At 46.3% G+C, this 13,299-nt stretch overlaps 1 protein-coding gene and 1 long non-coding RNA gene across 9 annotated transcripts in view; one reads left to right on the top strand and one right to left on the bottom strand.

The window, feature by feature from the left end:
• The window catches only part of LOC140848392 (uncharacterized), an 81,828-nt gene extending 70,754 nt beyond the window's left edge, over positions 1–11,074 (bottom strand). For all 8 annotated transcript variants that reach the window (XR_012129193.1, XR_012129190.1, XR_012129188.1 and 5 more), the window contains exons 1-2: positions 10,948–11,074; positions 10,465–10,562 (exon numbers count right to left, since the gene is read on the bottom strand). This is a non-coding gene — a long non-coding RNA (uncharacterized lncRNA). The remainder of the gene's footprint in view (positions 1–10,464; positions 10,563–10,947) is intronic.
• A 34-nt stretch (positions 11,075–11,108) lies between these two features.
• Positions 11,109–13,299, top strand: part of ADRA1B (adrenoceptor alpha 1B) — a 51,636-nt gene continuing 49,445 nt past the window's right edge. Inside the window, exon 1 of the mRNA XM_037025184.2 lies at positions 11,109–12,451. Within this exon, the coding sequence (XP_036881079.1) occupies positions 11,503–12,451 (949 nt within the window). The 5' untranslated portion in view covers positions 11,109–11,502. The remainder of the gene's footprint in view (positions 12,452–13,299) is intronic.

The raw sequence follows: 13,299 nt of genomic DNA on the forward strand, positions 1-13,299 counted from the left end.
CTCTGCATAGTGGAATAAAGTGTGATTTCCTTTTTGATGCCTTTCCATACCTTTACCATAGCACAATTTATTTGGATAATATTTTAAAGCTATTAATACTGCAGAGAATAGATAGCTATATAAAGTATATTTATTTTAAGTCTTGGGCTGGACATTAGAGGCCTCAGTCTTGGTTCGGGCTCTGAGTGACCATAGTCACATCACTTGCCTAGCCTCAGTTGCTCCATTATGAAATGAGGGAAGGGCTGCACAACGTGTCCAGTCCCTTCCAGCTCTGACTCTGAACGCCTCTCTCTTTCCATGTATACACAGCAAGTAAAAACATGTGGATCACCTGTGTCCTAGGGTACCTGCTTGAGTGCAAAGAAAATAATTGTTTCTAAATAGAAATCAATTCTGAATGCAAACAGAAGTATTTATGGAGCTGAAAAAGTTCCCCCACAGGTTGAATATGCTCCTCAGAGCTGCAAAGAGAGCACTCCTCCTCCGTAAGACCAGCTAACCTACTCCAGCCCTGAAATCTCTCTCCCTGTAGCCAGAAGAATGAACATAACTGAGTGGGCCTACTACAGGCCCCATACATAGTAAGCCCTACACACAGTCTAATTTAAGCTCATTCCACTTGTGCTTGCCATCATTTGTTTGGCAAGCAACTAGGTACTGAAAGATTAAAGAAATAGAGAGACCAACAGACAAAGCACCTCCTACACAATTTTTGCCTGCAGGCAACTCTGGTGTAAGGGATGGGATGGGCAGTTGAGATCAAACAGGTTAGGCTAAAAAAAAAAAGGAGAGAGAGAGAGAAAATTCATTGAAGACAAAAATTTCAAATTTCACTTTACTTTGAGTTTTGGTTAAGGCTGAGATCAAACTGCCCTTTTTGTTCATTCAGTTATTCATTCACATACTATCTAATAAATATTTATTGAGCATCTACTGTCCCTCAGATACTGTGCTAGGCCCTTGGAGGAGCAAAATACACACTATTCCTGCTCTCATTGAGCCAGAAGGCTAGGGAGGGAGGCAGCTATTGATTCCATAACCATAAAACAGGTAAATGCTATGACGGAGGGGGATGTGGTTTACTGAAAGCAAAGAAAGAAACCTCTCCTAGACTGGCGTACAGAGGGACGGGACAGTATTCCCTGAGGAAGTGACACCTGATTTGAGGTGTGAAGAGCCACTGGGTGCTGGGTGAGGAATAAGCCACAGCAAGTAGCATTCAAAATCATTTTAAACGGGTCCAGCTAAGGCAAGACTGGCAGGACTGGTAATCAGAAAACCTGGGGTTAAGACCTAGACCCTACAAGAACCATGTCCATGAGATATTCAGCCAAGTCATTTGCACTGTTTGTGCCAAATGGAGATTTGGTATCTGTAAAATGGGGATGATGGAATAAAATGATGTTTCTCAAAATGTGGTCTGCCAGACTTTGGCAGTAGAATCTCTTGCATTACTTGTGAAAAATAAACTCCTGGACCTCACTTCAGACCAACAGGATCACAATAGATGGAGCTGGAGCCCAGGAATCTTCATTTTAAGGCTAACTCTAGGTGATTCTTATGCTGCATAAAGTTTGAGCTCACTGGCTGATGAAGCAAATCTTGCCCACACAGTGACTCCATATTTCTTCCTTCCTAAATTCCTAGGCTTCCAACAGAGCCATACCAAGAAAGGGTAAACTGGTCAGTCCCCCAGACAGAGTGCAGAAACATTCCAAAGTTTTCAGGTGACAAAAAGACTGAACTTCTGTGACTGGAGCTGTTTTGGCTGTTCTAGGGACAAATTCCCTGCTTGACTTGAGAGGGAACAGCTCCAGACTGAATTTTTTTTTTCTTCTAATTTCCCCACTCAACCCCTGGAATTTAATTGAAGATACATCTTCACTGGAGTTTATTCCCTGCTCTTTTCTCCCCCTCTCTTCCCTGTCTCATAGATCTAGTCCTCTCTGCAATATTGAAGGCAGGTTCACATGGGTACCCTATCCTTCCCCGCCTTTCTAGGGCACAAATGTTTGACCTCTGAAGTGATGGTTTATACTCCATGGGCCTCTTTGGTATGATAAACAAGGAAAATCCCTGCTGACACTAACTGTACCAGTGGCCAAGAATTACAGGCCAAGAGCCCGCCACCCTGCCTGCTGGGGTGAACAGTTTCCCTTTCCTCTGCACAAGCTTATGGGACCAACAGCCCACCACACCCCATTCCCCAAGCCCAGCAACACCCACCCTGACTTGGTCTCCAACATCATTAAGAGTTCTCTTAATACTTCCAGCAAAGTACTTCCAGCAAGTCCTGGGCTCTTGGTGTGATACAGCCAGTTTCAGAAGTTGCTTCTCAAAGGTCAGAGTTCCGCCTAACTGAGGATTCTTGTGTGAAGATGAAACAGTGCATGTGAAGCCCAGAGCACAAGCCAAGCACACAAACGTTAGCTCTTCTTATTTATACTATCATTGTTTTACCAGCCACTGTCTCTTCAGGGCTATTTATATCAAGGAGAAGAAAAAGAAACCAGATACCAGTATCAATAGACAAGTAAAGGGTTAAAAGTATCCTTGAGAGATTAATGAGGAAAATCTGTACCTAAATACTCTAGATACTGAGAAATCTGTTGTATGTATTCGAGATTATATAAAATATCAACAACAACTAATATATATTGACAACTTTCTAGGTACCAGGCAGTCTCATTCAATCATATAACAATTTAGTGGAATAAATACATTAATATCCCATTTTATAGATAAACCGACAGAAGCCTAAATAAATGAAGTACCTTGTCCAAGGTCACAAAGTAGAATTTCATCTGATGTTTAAGAAGTTACTTCCTTAGGTCTAAATGGCAACTGGCATCTTTCCTGCTGTCTTTAGAGTCTTTATCTTTGTTCTCTCCTTCTTTTCCTTTCTCTCTCTCTCTCTCTCTCTCTCTCTCTCTCTCTCTCTCTCTCTCTCATCTCTCTCTATCTATCTCTATCTCTCATTCTCTCCCCCTATCTCAGAAATAGACAATTGGTTGCCATGGGATAAATAACCTTTGCAGTCCTTAAAGACAACTACTGGATCAGCTTCCATCCTTCTTGTTGGAAAAATTGAGACTCAAGCCTGATACAAGCCCTTGAGCTCACTGAGGTTCCCAGGGAGGGGTTAGGAGGAAAGATACAGCCCTCAGCCCCAAACACAAAGAAGGGCTGCTGTTTGCATTGTGCAGTAACACACAGCCCAAAACAGCTTCTGCCTCTCTGGATCCATGTTCCTAGGCTACTGAGGGTTGCCCAGAAATTCCTATAGTTTTGTTGAACCGTGAGTTCAGCCTATAGCCAAACTGGGGTTATGTGGGAGGTGAAAAGCATCAACTTTGAGTCAAATTGCCTCTACTCTAATCCCATCTCTGGGTAATCTTACACAAGTTAATTAACCTCTCTTATCCTCAGCTTCCTCACATGTAAATTGGAGCTAACAATGTCTTCCATAAAATGCTTGCTTAGAGGATTAAATGAGATGATGCCTGTGGACTAGCTTGGCGCATGCTTGGTGCATAACTGCACCAATAGTTCATTAAAATAGGGCCGTAGGTAGAAGGCAATGTTTACCTCTAAATGGATAGCACTTCAAAGGGCTGGAGAGAAATTTGGAAGCCCCCTCTGGAACTTGCAATTCACACCATGCAGCTAACTGCCATTATACCAGGAGCACCCACCTAGAAGTTTCCACGAAATCTTCCCCATACCCTACCCTGACCACTGACCAGGGAAATACCACAAGAGGCAGAAAAACCAAGGCTCTTCTTCCACCTCCCTTCAACTTTTCAGGACCCCTGAGACAACCTCCCAAATCTCTCAGTTTGGTGTCCAGTAAACAGCTGAGAAATGATGGGCATTTCCTGTCCCAGTATTCCTCAGTGCACTGCAGAGACGGACAAAGAATCTGCCTCCTTCTCACATTCCTCCCTCCTTTGCCATACCCACGGGGCCCAAAGTGATGCCACACTCCATTTCCCAAGCATGCCCACCCCCATCCCAGAGTCCTACACTGTCACCTCTGCTGGAGAATGGAGGTGAGAAGGCAGAATTCACCCTCTAACATCACTTCCTTGCCTCGCTCCCCAGGGGCCTGGTCTGTCCTCTCCAAAGCTGGGCTCTAACACTTTGTCCAAATACAATTTTTAGATGCCCCCAAGGAAAATGGTTCCCACTTCTTCCTCCAGACCTTTCTGAACTTTGGTGGTCACCACAAGAGAAAATCCCCCAAAAGGGGTTGGATGGTTTGGTTCAGGGAGCACAAAAAATGAAGAGGAAGGATGGAGAAATTTGAGACCTAAGTCACGTATTTATATGTTTCCTTATTCCTCACATCCCTGTTTAACATCAGACACAATTCTCTATGCATTCTAAGATTATTCATCTTAGACTGTGAACTCCAGGGGGACAAGAAAGGCCGATGCCCATTGACCTTATTCAGTTCAAGTTCTGCTCCAAGATGGATGGTAAAACACTGGAGTAGTTCTGTTGCCCAAGAGAAAAAGGGGGTTAGACTGAGATAAAATTAGCAGGAGAGAGGCTCAGCAAACAAAAATAAGAAATAACAGGGTGGAGATCAATTGGTCAAGGGGCTCTGCTGGGAACTTAGCACTGAGAAAGCCTCTACAAGGAATTTAGGAAAAGCGTGGAGTAAAAGCAAGGTGTACCCAGCTTTGAGTAGGTTCTCAATAAGGTCTAGGACCCAAAAGTCAACAAATTAATGTTAAGGGGTAGACCTTTCCCTTACGAAAATTGGAGTTGGGGGGATAAGATTAGTACTTATAAAATCACAGAAGACAGTGATATAATAAAAGCAGATGCCTTGGTTGAGTGCTTTGAAAGGGCCAGTCCCAGTGTAGTGTAAGCATTATGGCCCTTTAATTCTCACAACCACCTAATATGTGCCTTAGCTCAAGAAATAGAAAACATTATCTTCAGGTCTCAGATGAAAAACTGGAGGCCGAAAGAGTTTATGTAGCTTTCCCAAGATCACACATTTGGTCAACTAAAGCTGGGGTTCAAACTCAGAGGCTGTGCCAAATGACAGCAGTGGTGAAAAGGAGTCATAGAGACGGAGCCAAATCTTTGGGTTACTGACCCTGGCTCTGCCCTGGGCAAATTGCTTCCATTTTCTGGGCCTTTGTGTCCCCACATGTAAAATAAGAAGATTGGACTAGATCAGTGGTCAACAAACATTTTCTCTAAAGGGTCAGAGAGTAAATATTTTAGGCTTTGCAGGACAGACTGTCTCTGCTAGTGTAGCATGAAAGCAACCACAGATACTACCTAAGTGAATGGGCATGGCTGTGTTCCAATAAAACTGTATTTACAAAAACAGGCACAAGGCTGGATTTGTTCCACTGGCTGTAGTTGGCTGATTCCTGGACTAAATATTTCAGAGATCTGTGATTCTGATTGTAGCAGTGGAGCCCAGATAGGTCAACACCTTGAAAAGTCAGCTGTAAAAAGCCTATTGTCTTAAATTTTGTTTTGTTTGAACCTTCAATGGTTTCCACAAATGTGGTTAGAAAGTACATCCTGGAGGTGGCAATACAAAGGTAGCTTGGGAGAGCTTTAGGCCCAGGAAATTCTCCATCAGCTGCCGGCCCTCAGTCTTTGATATGGACAATAGCATTGGTCTTGAGGACAGCACAGTGCAAACACAGCACCTTCATGTTCACAGCACATACCCAGCTTCCAACCAGAAGGCGACCTGAAGACCCTTTCTAGAGCTAACTTGGGGCCACCACAGATTCCTGGGCAAAGCCCACAACCACAAAGGAACAACCAGAGTCATTCAGGAAAACAGCCTGCACTGGACTCTACCCTACACAGGCTGGAATCGGCAACCTGTTTCCCTTGCTCGCCAGAGGAGCTGCTGGGGCATGAGGGAGAACGGACCTGCTCCGCAGTCTCAGGATCAAGGCAGCATGCTCTTCACATTCCTCGTCTGGCACCCTGTGGCCTCACACCCCAGCCCCCAGCTCAGGGCTCCTAGGCTTCCCCAGAGCCTGGGATGTGAATTTAGCCCCTGGATGACTTGGCGATTAATCTTCACCAACCTGCCACAAAGAGCTACACCTGAGCTCTCTCTCCCTTACCGGAAACTCTGGGCAAGTGGAATTTCTGGGCTGAGGATATCCACACTCACCAAAGATTGACAAATTGTAATTACCAGAGAGGAAAGCTGGCTTGCCCAGAGGGAGCTAAAAATCCCTCACTCCTGGGAGCCTCTGACCTGCTGCCTTTGCAAGCCAAGGAAATGCCTCTGGTGTAGCCAGCGTCCCCTACCCAGAAGAAAGGGCACTTTTCCCCTCTCCCCACTGGGCTACAGTGGGTGCAAAACTCCTTCAAGTCCCGGGAGACCTCGAGCGTACTTCATGAAGCAGATAATAAAGAATTATTTTTAGCTCCATTTTTAGCTCCATTTATTGGGTGCATTGCATTCCAGCTGTGCCACCTACTAGCTCCGTGGTCTTGGGCAACCACTCCGTGACTCTGTCTTCTGATCTACAAAATATCAGTACCAGTGGCATCCACCTCATAATTTTACCAGGATTAAGTTAGATAACGTACGTAACAACATTTGGGGCATGATTAAGCATCTAGTAAAGCACTTAACAACTCTTGGTTGATATTATTACTATTATTCTGTGCTAGGCCCTTTTCACACATTATCACATTTAATCCTCCACTCAACCTTATGAAGAAGGGATTATTGTGCTCTTCATTTCACAGATAGGGAAACTGAGGCTCAGAGTAGTTAAGTGACTTGCCCAATAATACACAGCTAGTAAATGAGTGGAACTGGGGCACAAACCCAGGTCTATTTGATGCCAGAGTTCAGCTTCTTAGTCACTTTACTGTACTGCACAAGGTTATATTAGTAGCTATTAAATGAGAGAAGCAGGATTAGAATCCAAGTCAGCTCTCATATCCTCACCAGAGTGCTAGCTGGAGACGTAAGGAAGTCTGACCTAAAGAGCTTCTCTGCAGAACCTTCTTGCCCAGACATTTCTGCCTTGGTGTCCCCTCCCTGACCTCTGCCTCACTCAGGACCCTGATCACATTCTGTTTTCTGCTGTAATTTCCTTCAGGGCTAACAGTGAATCTTCTGCTGCCTTAGTTTTTTTCTTTCTTTTTATTTTTAATCTCAGTTTGGTACAAAAAGAAGGATGCAAGCTTTGGAGCCAGACAATAATGCTTTGAATACCAATGCTGCTTACTCACTGAATGGGTGTGGCCATGTTTCAGATCCTCTCTGAACCTCAGTTTCCTCATTTGAAATATGGGAATAATATCCTACCTTGCACTCTGGTAAAGATTTGAGTAACTGCACATGGATTACCTAGCACAGTGTCTGACACATAGTGGGTGCTCTGAAGGGTGCTTTACCATCATCATCATCTCCCATGGCACCTAGCTCAGTGCTAGGTCATTGTTTGTTTGATTTAATTAACTTTTTTATTTGCCCACAGCACCTCGCATGGTGCCTTACATAGAGTAGATGCTCCTGTATATGGTTGTTGAGTTAAAAACTGGAGAGAACTAGAGGGGAGCACCATGCACGATCAAAACTGCATGATCACAGTTGAGAGATCTCCTTAGATCCTCTAAATAGATCTCTGAACCTCCCATAGCCTTGGTCTCCCCACAGGTCAAGCTCAGTGAAAGCTTCTCCTAGAGGGCTCACAGAAATGGGAATTTGCAACATCAAAGCCTTCTAATGTAATCAGATGGATAATGAAAAGGTTCTTCTTCCCCAAGCCTTGAGTGAGTCAGAGTTCTGTGCTTGGCTTTGCCCCAAGGTGTACCGAGAAAATGAAATATCATTTGTATACTCATGACACCTAAACAAATGGTCAATTCCATGGGTCAAATATCAGCCAGAGGGGTTAAGAGGCATATCCAGTGAAGGCAGGGAAAGAGTGCCAGGGAAGGACCGTTAGTTAAGTTTGCTTAGTGGGATCCTGTTACATGGCTGCTATTAAAGCTAATACCTGTTTGCCTTATGGTGGGATGTTTGCTTTTGCGTTCATGGAAGACGCCAGTAAATGACAACATATTGGAAAGCTACAGGGATTTTGAACCTCTCCATTTGGCTCAATAATCTCTTCCACATCCTGACACCTGAATCAAGTCATCAGTGGCTATCATGTGTCGCTTTCCTCTGGGGCACTGCTCTATGGGTGGCGGAAATGGAGTTTGATAACCAGCTCTGCACCAGACTAGTTATGGGAGTTTAGCAATTCTCTCAGCCTCCTGAACCTCCTCCAAAATGGAAAGGCAAGGGTTCTGATAGCTCTTGAAGAGCCAAATCACAATAAACCTGTGAATTTCTTATTTTAAATCTTCAAATACAACTTAAGCCAGTTTAATTGAAATAGAAAAACATCTGCTTTCAGGGCTGTCTCTACCACAGATTTCTTAATCTCAGAGAACCCTTGAAATTGTGTATTTTGTGCATTTGGGAATCTGTGCATTTTGGTGAGAGAAGATTAAAATCTTAGATTTAAACTTTAGATAAGTGAATGATCACCACCTCTGCACACCACCCCCAAAAAAAGATACATGAAAAATTAAAAGGTGTTAAGAACCTACCTCTAGGCAGCCGAGCTTAAATATGAATCACCCTGGGTGACTTCCTCATTGCCCACCCTTGAATATCAGGTTTAGTGATTATCAGGAGCAGGAAGTAGGAAGCCCCAGATGCAGGCTTCGGGATGGGAGTTACAGAAGGCATCAGGCTTTACTTTTCAATCTCCAGCGTCACTACCCATTACGCTGCCACATGTCTACCAGCCATTTGACCTTAGGAATGTGCTAACTCTCTCTGAACCATGGTTTTCTCATCTGTCAGTGGAGAATGGTTATGCCTCTCTCAAAAGTTTGTTGTGAAGAACAAAAAGAAATTGAGAAATGCTTGGCTATCAGTGAGTTCCCTCCTGGCACTAATAGCTTGGGTCCCAACATTTACTACTTGGAAGGCAGCTTCATCTATACTAATAAATCTACCTCCTACTTCAAATGTAAATTGGCACAGTCACTGTGGAAAACAGAATTACTGTAATTAAAAATAGAATTACAGTATGATCTAGCAATCCTATTTTGGGGATATATACCCAAAGCAAATTAAAATAGGATCTCAAAGAGATATCTGTACCCCCATATTCATTGTAGAATTATTCACAATAGCCAAGATATCAAAACTAAGTATCCATCAAGTGATGGATGGATAAAGAAGATGTGGTATGCATACAATGGAATACTATTCAGCCAAGAAAAAGAAGGAAATCCTGCCATTTGCAACAACATGGATGAAACTTGAGGGCATTATGCTAAGTGAAATAAGTTAAAGAGAGAAAGACAAATACTACATGATAGCACTTATATGGCGAAGCTAAAAAAGCCAAACTCATAGAAACAGAGAGTTGAGTGGTAGTTACCAGGAGTTAGGGGATGGTGGGGGGTGGAATAGGAAGATGTTGGTCAAAGAGTACAAACTTCCAGTTACAAGATGACTAAGTTCTGGGTATCTAATGTACAGCATGGTGACTATAGTTAGTAATAGTGTATTATATAGTTGCAAGGTGCTAAGAGAGGAGATCTTAAAAGTTCTCACCACATAAATGCTATTTATGTGACATGGTGGAGGTGTTAGCTAATACTATGATGGTGATCATTTTGCAAAATATAAGTGTATCAAATCAATACATTGTATATCTTAGATTTACACTATGTTATATGTCAATTATATCTCAATAAATCTGGGAGAAAAACCCACACCCTATCTTGCTTCCATGGGAAAAGTGTGACACACTAGCTAATTGTTCAACTTCAGATAGCCCCACAGTTGGGTTCAATTCCCAGCTCTTCCCCATCCACAAAATAGAAATGATATAGTCCTTTCACAGGGTCATGGGAAAATGCCAAAAATACTTAGCACACTATCTGGGATGTAAGAAATGTTGGATGAATGTTAACTAACATAAAGTTCTCCCTCAACATACATTTGTCCACACGTCCCTCCATATGTTCTCTCCTAAGTACCATTCACCAACCTTTGGGAATGTATCCCTGTGACTGAATGTCCAAAATGAATGGCAGGCAAAAAGGGGAAAAAAAACAACCAATAATCCAGATTCCCCAAGTCCCTTCCCCAGTTGCCTGGAGGTCTCTTATCCCACCTCCACCATCTTCCCTCCCAGGAAGCCCACTAGCTTGTTCGTCATTTCTTTCGAGTCTTGACTCAAACATCATTTCAGTGACATCCCAAATACCCATTTTAAACTTCAAATACCCCCCTCCTACACGCGCGCGCGCGCACGCACACACACACACACACACACACACACACACACACACACACACACACACACACCATTCTGTTTCTCCCTCCTTGCTTCGTTTTCTGTCGGCATGGAACACACCTCATAATCTGCTTACTTGTTTATGGCCCGTCTCCTCCCACTGAAATGTAGTAAGCTCTAGAAGGCACGGGTCTTTGTCTACTTGGTTTGGTTCAACTGCTGTGTCCACAGCACCTACAACAGAACCCAACACAGGCAGTGGGGTAATCCCTTAAAATTCTGTGGAATAACTGGAGGAGTGAGTGTCCGGGTGAGTGAATGAATGAATGAAGAGAAACCCAGAGCGTTTTCACTGGGATGTTAAGGGTGGGAGTTGGTCTCAGATCTGACTCAATCCCTCTCACCTGCCTTGGTGCCGCACACGGTGCATATGTCTCTAACTCCGGAGGCTGACTGACTCCAGACGCCCGCCATTAGAGTTAACCACCCCCAACACCCCCACTTTTGAAACTGAAGAGTGCAATGGGAGGGAAAAGAATCCCAGCGGGCCCCCTGGGGGTGAAGGACAGGGGATCCCCTCGCTCGGCGGCTTTCCCCTCCCCTCCCCCACAAGGCTCACCAGCGGCGGGTGGGGCGCGGGCGCTGACCGGAGAGCCGCGGCGTCGGGGCTGCGGGCGCTTGGCTGGACCCGCATTGCCCCCTAGTGCCGCGCGGAGTCAGGGCGCCGGGCTCCCCCGCCTGATGTCACCGCCGTGCAGTCAGCCCAGCGGCGGCTCACTGAAAGCAGACCCTCCCCGGCGCTGGCTGGGCTGAGGTGCGGCTGTGCGCAGACCCGCGGCGGGCCGGGCCGAGCCGGGCGCCCCCTGGCCCGCGCCCCCGCTCCCCGCCGCTCCCCCGGGCCCGGCCCGGCGCGCCTGACGTGGACCATTAAACTTGGAGCTGCCGCCTCGTCCGCTCTCTCCTCCTCCCTCTGACCGGCGGGCGGGCGGGCGGCTCGGTGCAGGCAGGAGACGTGCTGCCGGGCTGGGCTGCCTGGCGGAGATGACTTCTCGCCAGGAGGGCGCCGCTGGGAAGAAGACCGCGGGGGAGGCAAAGTTTCGGGGCAGCTGAGGAGCCTTCGCCGCAGCCCTTCCGAGCCCTGTCAACCCCCTGGCTATGGAGGGCGGACTCTAAAATGAATCCCGATCTGGACCCCGGCCACAACACATCAACACCTGCCCACTGGGGAGAGTTGAAAAATGCCAACTTCACTGGCCCCGACCAGACCTCGAGCAACTCCACACCGCCCCAGCTGGACATCACCAGGGCCATCTCCGTGGGCCTGGTGCTGGGCGCCTTCATCCTCTTCGCCATCGTGGGCAACATCCTGGTCATCTTGTCTGTGGCCTGCAACCGCCACCTGCGGACTCCCACCAACTACTTCATCGTCAACCTGGCCATCGCCGACCTGCTGCTGAGCTTCACGGTGCTGCCCTTCTCGGCCGCGCTGGAGGTGCTCGGCTACTGGGTGCTGGGGCGCATCTTCTGTGACATCTGGGCCGCCGTGGACGTCCTGTGCTGCACGGCCTCCATTCTGAGCCTGTGCGCCATCTCCATCGATCGCTACATCGGGGTGCGCTACTCTCTGCAGTACCCCACGCTGGTCACCCGGAGGAAGGCCATCTTGGCGCTCCTCAGCGTCTGGGTCTTATCCACCGTCATCTCCATCGGGCCTCTCCTTGGGTGGAAGGAGCCAGCGCCCAACGATGACAAGGAATGTGGGGTCACCGAAGAACCCTTCTACGCCCTCTTCTCCTCCCTGGGCTCCTTCTACATCCCCCTGGCTGTCATTCTGGTCATGTACTGCCGCGTCTACATCGTGGCCAAGAGGACCACCAAGAACCTGGAGGCTGGAGTCATGAAGGAGATGTCCAACTCCAAAGAGCTGACCCTGAGGATCCACTCCAAGAACTTTCATGAGGACACCCTCAGCAGTACCAAGGCCAAGGGCCACAACCCCCGGAGTTCCATAGCTGTCAAACTTTTTAAGTTCTCCAGGGAAAAGAAAGCAGCCAAGACCTTGGGCATTGTGGTTGGGATGTTCATCCTGTGTTGGCTGCCCTTCTTCATTGCTCTGCCACTTGGTAAGTGGGGGACTGGTGGAGGGCCACTGGGCATTCCTGGATCTTGGGTTTACTGATGAGTTTGCTGTAAAGTTTTTTGTGGGTTTTGTTTTTTATGCAGTCTGTGTGTGTTTGGAGATTGGAGAATGCTGTTTGTTCTGCAAAGCCTTTGCAGATTTGGGTAACTGGCTAAGAACCAGCTCAGGTGTTAGTAGAATAATACACTAAGGTACTAGTCACTCAAAATAGAACCACAGAAGGAAAATCTGGTATGTGGAATGACTCATTCAATGGCCTCAGTTTAATAATTAAAAAGGACACTGTGCTTGAGCATCACACCAGTGTTGTCTCCGTAGTAATGATGTGCCAGCTAAGGCAGCGTCACTAATGCAGCATACAAAATAGTTTGTAGTTACCGCAGACACGGCATTTGGGGAGCAGGGAGCAGCTTGTACACAGAAAGGCAGTTTTCATTCAGCATTTCCAGGGCTCTTGCAGAGACCCACACTCCTCAAGAGCTTTGCAGAGGCTGCGTTCTCCCCCTCGTCCCTTCACCACTTGCTGTCACCTCAATGCACTGCCTTCATTATGAGTTAATAAGAGCATTTTACAGCCACACAGCCCCAGCCAGCCTTCAAGTCATCCGAAGCTTGAGATTTGAAAGAGAATGAAAATGACCAGAGGGTCACATGTTCTCGGTTTTCACCCAAAAATGTTCCTAACTCTGGTGATTCATGGACTATCCAGAATTGAATTATAGTTGTCCCTCACCACCAGCTGCCAGACAATAAATCTTGCTCGGATGAAATTGAGTCCCCTTCCTCTGCTTTAAAAATATGTCTATTTTCTTCTGTTTGGTGGTCCTACTG

This window comes from Manis javanica, chromosome 1 (genome assembly GCF_040802235.1).
Source record: "Manis javanica isolate MJ-LG chromosome 1, MJ_LKY, whole genome shotgun sequence".
Taxonomy (NCBI): Eukaryota; Metazoa; Chordata; class Mammalia; order Pholidota; family Manidae; genus Manis; species Manis javanica.